The sequence below is a fragment of the Euleptes europaea genome, chromosome 8 (genome assembly GCF_029931775.1).
Source record: "Euleptes europaea isolate rEulEur1 chromosome 8, rEulEur1.hap1, whole genome shotgun sequence".
NCBI classification, from domain to species: Eukaryota; Metazoa; Chordata; class Lepidosauria; order Squamata; family Sphaerodactylidae; genus Euleptes; species Euleptes europaea.
The window spans coordinates 6,570,747-6,580,113 of record NC_079319.1 but is presented as its reverse complement, the minus strand read 5'-3'; the positions used below and the strand labels follow the sequence as shown (position 1 = coordinate 6,580,113).

General features: G+C 48.6%; 1 protein-coding gene across 1 annotated transcript; it reads left to right on the top strand.

The window, feature by feature from the left end:
• Positions 1-3,519: 3,519 nt before the first annotated feature.
• Positions 3,520-9,039, top strand: RPLP1 (ribosomal protein lateral stalk subunit P1). Its single transcript, XM_056854185.1, has 4 exons — positions 3,520-3,694; positions 6,812-6,886; positions 7,643-7,757; positions 8,909-9,039. The coding sequence occupies exons 1-4, from the start codon at positions 3,623-3,625 to the stop codon at positions 8,986-8,988; spliced, it is 342 nt and encodes a 113-aa protein (XP_056710163.1). The 5' UTR covers positions 3,520-3,622; the 3' UTR covers positions 8,989-9,039.
• Positions 9,040-9,367: the final 328 nt, after the last annotated feature.

The following is a 9,367-nucleotide window of genomic DNA, read 5'->3' as shown; positions in this document are numbered from 1 at the left end:
TGTTGTCTGCCCTTCTCAACTAACCCTTAGTCTCTTTTCAGTTGACTCATTACCAGTATTTCCACACATTGGCACCCAACTCTCTAGAAGTGAGGCAGTGCTGGAAGTGGCAGGGCATGAACATGTCAAAAGGCTTCTCATAGAGATATAATCATACTATATGTAAACCCAGTTTCCATTCTCAAACCATAGAAATGTTCCTGGCTGCAGATCAAAATGCTGCCTCTTAGATTTGAAGACTGCTAACACATGAAGCAAAAATCTCCGGTTTTCTGTTTCTGGAACCTGCAGATTGTCCGATTTCATACTTGCATTTCTGGCAGCTGCTGCAAATTCCCATTCCTTTAGTCAGAGGCTGATTTAAGTGTGTGAGCCCTAACAGACAGGCAAGTATCCTATCCCATACGCATTTCGGTTTTCTTCATGGTGGAGTGTTGATCTTTATAAGTATCTGAAGGACCATCTTCACCCATTTGTTCCTGCCCCGGGTAATTAAGATCACAGGGAGAGACCCTCCTGACTGTCCCATTAATCAAAGAAGCCCATTTGGGGGCAGGGATATGAGAGAGGGCCTTTTCAGTGGCAGCCCCACAGTTATGGGATAACCTTCCCAGGGACGTGTGCTTGGCCCCCTCACTTTGGATCTTTAGGAGGCAGCTGAAGACAGTTTTATTTAGGACTGCATTTCATTAAAGCAGTCCTAAATTGTGATTTTAAAGTTCAGTTTATGTTTGTATGTATTCTATTTTATTTATTTTATTAATATAGTGAGCCACCTTCTGTATGGAAGAAAGGCAAGTAATAAATATTTTAAATAATAAAATAATAAATAATACATATAAATAAATATAAACATGCAGTCCGATTCTTTGCATTATACTAAGAAAAAGGTGCCCTGACCTGGATGGCCCAGGCTAGCCTGATCTCATCAGATCTCAGAAGCTAAGCAGGGTCAGCCCTAGTTAGTATTTGGATGGGAGACCACCAAGGAATACCAGGGTTGCTGTGCAGAGGAAGGCACTGGCAAACCACCTCTCTGTTAGTCTCTTGCCATGAAAACCCCAAAAGGGGTCACCATAAGTCGGCTGCGATTTGATGGCACTTTACATACACTCAAGAAAAAATTCCCACTGTGCTCAATGCAGCTGGCTCACCAGTAAGTGTACAAAAGACCATGGCCTTAATGCTCCAAGTTTTGACCATTTGCTTAAGATACACCATGTTTGTTTGACTATTGGGGCAACAACTGTCTCCCAGCAGGGTCCACATCACTCAAGAAAAAGCACCTCCTGCTAGCTAACCGAAAGAGACAAATCATGCAAGAGGAGAGCGGAAAAGTAATGGAGGAAGATAAGCATGATATCCAGTGGGGGCCAACCCAATTTTCTTCCTGGGAGGGAGTGGGTGCAGAGTCCCAATAGCCCTTCACCTCTGACTGTTGGCAGAGGTCAGACTGCCCATGTTTTTTTGTGGTAGATGTTTTTGTGGACTGAAGCCAAGTAAACACACAAAATATAATCCCACTGGGCACATTCCCCCCCATCTAGGTCAGCAATCCTCAACGTGGTGCCCGAGGGTACCATGGGCCTCTGCCAGTGTATTTTCCAGTGTATTTGCCCATTCCCCAAAGCATTACGCAGGTCTTGGCTTTCCTTCACCTCCTTTGAGCAAGAGGTGCTTAAGGAAAAAGCCGGCATGCCTGCAGGAGAAAGCACTTGTTCAGAAACAGCTGCCTCCATCATAGGGGGACACCTCTCAATATTTTGAATTTGGCCCCAGCAGTCATTTTATGGTGGTGTTGATTATGGATATGTTTCATGTATTGCGCTGAAGTAGTACCATTGCAAGACAATTGTCAGTGATGGCAGAGCAGAAAAATTGTACATAAAGAAAGTTGGAAGGGGGGATTCTTCATGTTGGTCTCATATCTGCTATAACTGCAAAGATATTCACAGTGGCACCGGAGCCTCGGTACTTTCCCCTGATGGCTGCCATCCTCTTCTCCTGCCCGAACCTTGAAGCCTATTTGTAAAGAAAAAAAGGAGGGAGGGGAAGTAAGGATATTGCTATAGCAGTAGGACCCTACAAAAGGCGGAGAAAATAATGTCTGATGCTATTGAGGAGGTGGTGAAATTTGCATCTTCCCATCCACACTGGATCTTTAATGGAAAAACAGAAAAACAGTTTCCCAAAACAGATTTGGGAAACTGCAGAGCGGAGCTCGGGAAAACCCATAAGGTGGGCAACAGAAGCCTCCAACCCCGCTCGCCCCCCTCAACACTGCAGTTTTGGGGGAATGCGGAGCAAAAGCTCCGCCTCAAAGCAACCCAAGTGTGCATAGGATCACTTAGCATCCCCACTGGACTCAGTGGGGTTTCAGAATGTTTTGAGCTGATCATGTTGTTCATTATTTAATCGCGAGAGGTGTGCCCACTCACTACGCCTGCCAACCCTGTAGCTCACTGTGCTTATATAATCTAATGGTAGCGGTCAGATTATTGCTGGAGAACCTTGTATGCTCTTCAGAGGAAATAGTGTGTTTAGCTTGCCAGACTAGGTCTGGGGAGAGCAGGGCAACAATCCCTTCTTGCCACGAAGCTCCCTGGGTAACTATGGGGAAGTCACTTGTAGCAGAAGAAAGCGTGATGTACTGGTTAAGAGCGGTGGACTCTAAACTGGAGAATCGGGCTCGATTCCCCACTCCTCCACGTACATCCTGCTGGGTGACCTTGGGCTAGTCACAGCCCTCTCCGAACTCTCTCGGCCCCACCTACCTCACAGGGGCGTCCGTTGTGAGGAGGGGAAGGAGATTGTAAGCCGGTCTGAGGCTCCTTAAAAAGTAGAGAACATAGGGGTATAAAAGGTAAAGGGGTAAAAAGGCTCTTCTCTGTCAGTGAGAGCCTGCCTCACAGGGTTGTTGTTTGTGAAAGGAATTATTATGCTGGAAAAGCAGCATATTGTATTGGTCTGCCTTATAACTGAAAGTCACATAGAAGGGCGGGACATAACACAAAATAATGACCTCTTGAAGTATTTATTTAATTAACTCCGAGGGAGCATCCTCAACGCTTCGGCCGCTGAACAGAGCCTGAGCGGCGCCCCCGCAGGAGGGAGCACGTCCGGCTCTTCTCGGAGACTTCCGACCCAGCCCATCAATCATGCTTTATCCCCGCCTCTCCCATCACTTGCGGCCGTTCATTGGCTACTGACGCTCTCGCGGCGTGGCCTGAGGTGTTCCAGTTTGAACTCGACCGTGGAACACTGCTCTCTCTGATTGGTCCATCCGACTCGCTTCGCGAGCGTCATTCTCCCGAGCCGCCTTTGGAATGAATGAGACTTTCTCTAAAGTCTCGCGGGTTTTCACCCCTCCAAAAGGACAGCCCCGCCTCCACCTTCTCCGGAATGGCTCTCGTTCCCCCGATCGCTTCACGCATTGGTGGAATCTCGGACGAGACGGCGCGTGATTGGTCGAAGCGGCTATATAAATGCCCGTCACGAGCGCGCGGCCCTTCTTTCTCTTCCGGCGGCGCGAGAGGTGCTGTGTCCTTCAGCTGAAGCTAAGGCCGAGTCCCAGCCGGCGACTAGCACCGCGCACCACCGCCTCCTCCTCCTCCTCCTCGCCATGGCCTCCGTTTCCGAGCTCGCCTGCATTTACTCCGCGCTGATCCTGCACGATGACGAAGTCACCGTCACGGTGAGGCCTTGTGGTAGGGGTGAGAAGGCGGGTGCGCGAGGAGGCCGGGGGCAGGCAGAGCGCATGCGCTGGTCGTGGGGGCCTCGCGCTGAGAGGAGGCAGCCGCCGCTGCTGCTGCCGCCGCCGCCCTGGTGGGGGCGCTCTCGGCTCCACGTGGCCCAAGCCCTTGCGGGGAGACCGTCGCAAGGGGCCGGGAGCATCTTCGGGGTGCGCTACGCAACGAGTGGAGTGTACCTCGTGCCATAAGAACATAAGAAAGGCCCTGCTGGATCAGACCAAGTCCATCAGTCTGTTCACACAGCGGCCAACCAGGTGCCTCTAGGAAGCCCCCAAACAAGACGACTGCAGCAGCACCGTCCTGCCTGTGCTCCACAGCACCTAATCTAATTATAATAAGAACAGAGAATCATAGAGTTGGAAGGGGCCACCGGGGTCATCTAGTCCCACCCCCTGTACAATGCAGGAAATTCACAGCTGCCTCCCCCCAACACACACACCCTAGAGACCCTAACTCCGTGCCCAGAAGATGGCCAAGGTGCCCTCTCACGATCTGCCTAATGTCATAGAGTCAGCATTGCTGACAGATGGCCATCTAACCTCTTAAAAACGGGAAGGTGAAAGGCCCTTCTGGATCATACCAAGGCCCATCAAGTCCAGCAGTCTGTTCACACAGTGGCCAACCAGGTGCCTCTAGGAAGCCCCGAAACACGATGACAGCAGCAGCATTATCCTGCCCATGTTCCGAAGCATCTAATAGAACAGGCATGCTCCTCCACCATGTCTCCCCTTAACCGCCTTCTATCCAAGCTAAACACCCCTGAGTGTTTCAACCGTTCTTCATAGGGCAGTTGCTCTAGTCCCCTGGTCATTTTGGTTGCTCTTTTTTGTACCTTCTCAAGCTCCACAATATCAAGTTTTTGGTGTGGTGACCAGAACTGTACATTCAAAAAGAGCCATGCAGGAGGGATCAGGTCAGTTGCCGAAGTGGTCTGCCTCGAGGCTAAAGAGAGTGGCTTTCTCACGTGGCACCTTCTCAGCAGAGGCAAGCTACTTGTCCACCCACTCCTCTCCCTGTTTGTGTTAAAACATCAATGTCTTAAATTCACGCCAGCATAGCTGAGGTTGCCATCTCTGAGTTGGGGAATTCCTGGAGAATTGGGAGGGGGAGCCTGGGGAGGGACCTCAGGAATAAGATGCCCTAAACTTTATCTGCCAGGGCAGTCATTTGCTTCAGGGAGTCTGCACTCTCACCCTGGAGACCAGTTGTGATTCCTAGAGATCTCCAGCCACAACCTACTGGTTAGTACCCTAAGTGTGGCATAATGGTTAAGAGTGTCCCACTAGGAGTAGGCAAGAGTTGAAACTCACTGCGTAGAATTGCCTCAGAATCTGCCAGAATTAGAACTGATCTCCAAATGGTAGGGATCAGTTCCCCTGTCCAGAAATGCCTGGTTCGGCGGGTGGACTCTATGGCAATATACCCTGCTGAGGTCCCTTTTCAAACCCCAAGCTACACCCCCCCCATGCTGATATTTCCCCACCCAGAGCTGGCATCCATATCCCTGTGGAACCTCGAGCCTCTCCCTCACCTGTCTCAGAATCAGTAGAAGGAAGGAAAGGTGCCTTGAGCAGGGATTTTAAAAGATAGTGTCAAATTGCGTTAACGCAGGCTGTATTTTACTTGCCCCCTCCCTCCTGGAGGAAACAAGGGGGTGCACTTGGTGACACCACTGGGTTTGCCTTGCTCCTTGTCAGGCTTGTTAGATGAGAACGCCCATCTTCATTTATGTCCTCCGTTTTATCCTCACAACAACCCTGTGAGGTAGGCTGAGAAGGTGTGACTGACCTTAGGTGACTTAGCAAGCTTGCATGGCTGAGTGGGGATTTGAACCAGGGTCTCCCAGATATAGCCCAATGCTCTGAACCAACAACACCACACAGACTCTCCACAAATTGGCTTAACAGAGCTGAAGAAGTGAGCTGTGACACATGAAAGCTCATACCCTGCCAGAAATTTTGTTAGCCTTTAAGGTGCTACTGGACTCTTGCTCTTTTTCACTAACTCTCCACAGAAAGTGTATGCGTGTAAGCAGAAAGAGTTTGCGAAGGACCCACAAATAAGGAAGTGCTTAAACATGCAGCTTCTGCTGAATGGAGGAGTGTGCCCCTTCAGGAAGAAAATGCTGTCTCAAAAGCAGACTGGAACCTCATGGCCCTGTTCTCACTGGTTTATCTTAAGCTGAAAGCTTCCGTTCTTCTGGAAAACCTTTCTCCAGTGAACACATTAGCCTGTGGCAGGAAACAGAAAGGAGTTTTTCAGCACCTGGAAATAATTCAGGTGTGTGTGTTACGCTGGAACAGGTGCTGGGAGAGGCAAGAGTGGAAAGACAGATGTGCTTCTGGCACCTATCAAGAAGAAGGGCCTCCTTTGGGAACTGCACTCAATGCTGCTGCTGATTCTGATAGCGTTTTGTGCTGCTACTTCAACTCTGTTAAGCCAGTTTCATTTTGCCACCCAGTAAAACTTCAAGCCTTTTTAAAGCTGCCACAGTTAGCTTATCTAGGAAATTTGCACCTGTGTTTTGCCTCAGTATCACCAGTTGTTGTTCTGTCCATTTTTGGTATGGGTGTTTAACCTCCAGGACTTCACACAGGAAAAGGATTTCCATTCTGTTCGCTGTATTGCCACAAGACTCTGATCTCCCCAGTAATGCCAAGAACAAGCTTGTTGTGTGTGGAGGGGTGTTAATCAGGAAGTATTTTTTTTTTATGGCGTGCATAAAGAGGTTTTGTATCTCAATGGTACACATGAAGAAATGGTTGTAAAATCACCCACTCTTATGGGTTTCTAAACACTAGGGAAGTCCTCCTTGTCCCCCGCAAAGGTGTTTCCCAGAGTGACCTGAGCTCTACATTTGACCATTATTAGGGCAGTTGAATAATTTCATTAATAGATCAGGTCAGCCTAAGGCTAATAGAATATTGATTTGACCTATTTTAGATTAACCTGTTGGGATTGGGGTAGTACAATCCTGTGTATTCCTTGGGTATGTGTCTTTAAGTTTGTGTTGTGAGGGAGAGGTGAGTAATCTTAAATGCTCTTGTGTTCTTGTTTAGGAGGATAAGATCAATGCACTTATCAAAGCGGCTGGAGTGAATGTTGAACCTTTCTGGCCAGGCCTGTTTGCAAAGGTAAGACCAAGGAGGAAAGGGTTTGCTGGCCTGGTTGATATCACTGATTTCAAGGCTGGGGCTCATGAGAAATGGGGCATGTGTGGAGAAACTGGCACATTTCCCTTTCCCTGAATTCTCTAAGCAGACAGACCTTTTGCTTTTACCGACATCAATGCTCTGGACATTCTTTCAGCTTTTGAGCGTAATTATTTGTATTCTGTGTATCTAGCTTTTTCAGGTTTTACTCTTGGGTTAAATTTACCAAGTTGGGTTTTTCTGCATATGGGGGTGCTATAAAGCAAGGGAACCTTTTCTGTGGGTGTTCCCACTGTGTCCTTTCATCATTGGTAGAGGGGCAGCCTGCCTTTACCTGGATGGCCTAGGGTAGGCTGATCTGGTCAGATCTCAAAAGCTAAGCAGGGTCAGCCCTGGTTAGTACTTGAATAGGAGACCAACAATGTCTACCAGGGTAGTTATGTAGAGGAAGGCAATGGCCAACCACCTCTGTTAGTCTCTTTCCTTGAAAACTACTAGGTTGTGATAAGCCGGCTGCAACTTGACAACACTTTACACATACACCTGATTGTCAGTTCAGAAAACAAATGTTACAGTAAACATGCATCTTGGCGTGCTTAGGATTGGGTGCATGGGTTTGTCAGCTAAGGGTAGCTTTGACATCTCTTATGTAAAGTGTACACTTTTGTGGCATGGAATTATGGGTGTGTTAAAATACATCGCCATTGATCTTCCTTTACTCTTTCGTGACGATCCTAGGCTTTGGCCAACATTGACATCGGAAGTCTCATCTGCAACGTTGGAGCGGGTGGCGGGGCTCCAGCTGCTGCAGCCCCGGCTGGAGGAGGGGCCCCTACAGGTGGTACAGCTCCTGGTAAGTGCGCTCTCTTCTGGGCCTTCCTCTGGACATAGAGCAGGGGTCAACTGGGAGAGGTAGCTGAGAATTTCCTGCATTGTGCAGAGGTTGGGCTTGATGACCTTTAAGGTCAGGGAGGGGCTGTGGCTCAGTGGAAGTACCTCTGCTTGGGAAGCAGAAGGTCCCAGGTTCACTTCCTGGCATCTCCAGTTAAAGGGACTAGGCAAGTAGGTGATGTGAAAAGGCCTCTGCCTGAGACCCCAGAGAGCCGCTGCTGGTCTGAGGAGACAATACTGACTTTGATGGACCAAGGGTCTGATTCAGTAGAAGGCAGCTTCATGTGTTCCTTCCAGCTCTACGTTCCTATGTCTATTCTGGGAATGTTAACTGGAGTAGAATTCCTACAGTGATACAGCTAGATTGGAGTCCAGTAGCACCACACAGACCAACAAGATCTTCAGGGTACACCAGATAGAGCTTTGACTCTCAAAAGCTCATGACTTGAAAATCTTGTTGCTTTCTAAGGCATTCCTGGACTCCAGTCTAGCTATCCTACTGCAGACCAACATGGCTGCCCTCTGAATCAGCTATGATACAGAAAATCACCAAACAGCCCATTCTCTTCATGATGCATGCCTATTCTCTCCAGGCTCAGAGGAGCATGCCTATTCCATTAGGTGCTGTGGAACACAGGCAGGACAATGCTGCTGCAGTCTTGCTTGTTTGTGGGCTTCCTAGAGGCCCCTGGTTGGCCGCTGTGTGAACAGACTGCTGGACTTGCTGGGCCTTGGTCTGATCCAGCAGGGCCTTTCTGATGTTCTTCTTGATGGGCTTTTAGTCATTGCTCATGTTGGTCTGGGACATGTGTATTATAATCCCCAGCAGCCCCGTTCAACCCCTGGAAAGTTTGTTCCGGGTGTTGCAGGGCCTTTCTCCCCCTGCCCCCTCTTGAGCTGTGGAGTGATGCTTAGGAAGGAAGTGGACTTTCACCCCCTTCTCCTTGTTGCTTTCCCTGATGCACACAGTTCCTGTAATCCCAGGAATAACCTTTCCAGTAGAAGAACGAAACTGTGGGGTGGTCTGGGGGAAGTCGGCCCCTATGTTGGCTGCACATAAGCTAATAGGAGTGGACAGTTTCAGTGTTGTAATATGCACTATTTCTTTCCTAGCTGAAGAGAAGAAAGAGGAAGAGAAGAAAGAAGAGTCTGAAGAATCTGATGATGACATGGGCTTTGGTCTCTTTGACTAAGCTGCTGACTTTTGTACTCTTTTACAATAAAGATACAAATATGTAAGTGAAGTCCTGTGGCTTGTTGCTGACTCCCTGGAGTGCTACAAGGCAACAAATGACAGCTGTATCCCTGGCTGTTTGTGATCTAAAAGCATGAAGCTCACTGTTAAAGATTTTGACCTTGCCTAGACCCAGGTCTTAACTCCAAAAGTTTTTAGTCCCTGTTCTGTGTGTGTGTTAATTCATTGTGATCACTAGCCTTTTTGCCACTTCCCTTAGAAGTGAAACTGGCATGTTCTCCCTGAGGTGAAGGGCATCTTGCAGACAGACGGGTGTTTCCGTTCCTGGTTCATAGATAGGCAGGAAGTACACAAAAATTGACCTCGCTTCCTATCCC

What these genes read in the sequence shown, in the direction of transcription:
- RPLP1 (XM_056854185.1), top strand. Translation starts at nt 3,623, where the DNA reads ATGGCCTCCGTTTCCGAGCTCGCCTGCATTTACTCCGCGCTGATCCTG. An exon ending in GGCCAGGCCTGTTTGCAAAG is followed by an intron (nt 6,887 to 7,642) that starts GTAAGACCAAGG and finishes TGACGATCCTAG; the next exon opens with GCTTTGGCCAACATTGACAT. An exon ending in TACAGGTGGTACAGCTCCTG is followed by an intron (nt 7,758 to 8,908) that starts GTAAGTGCGCTC and finishes TTTCTTTCCTAG; the next exon opens with CTGAAGAGAAGAAAGAGGAA.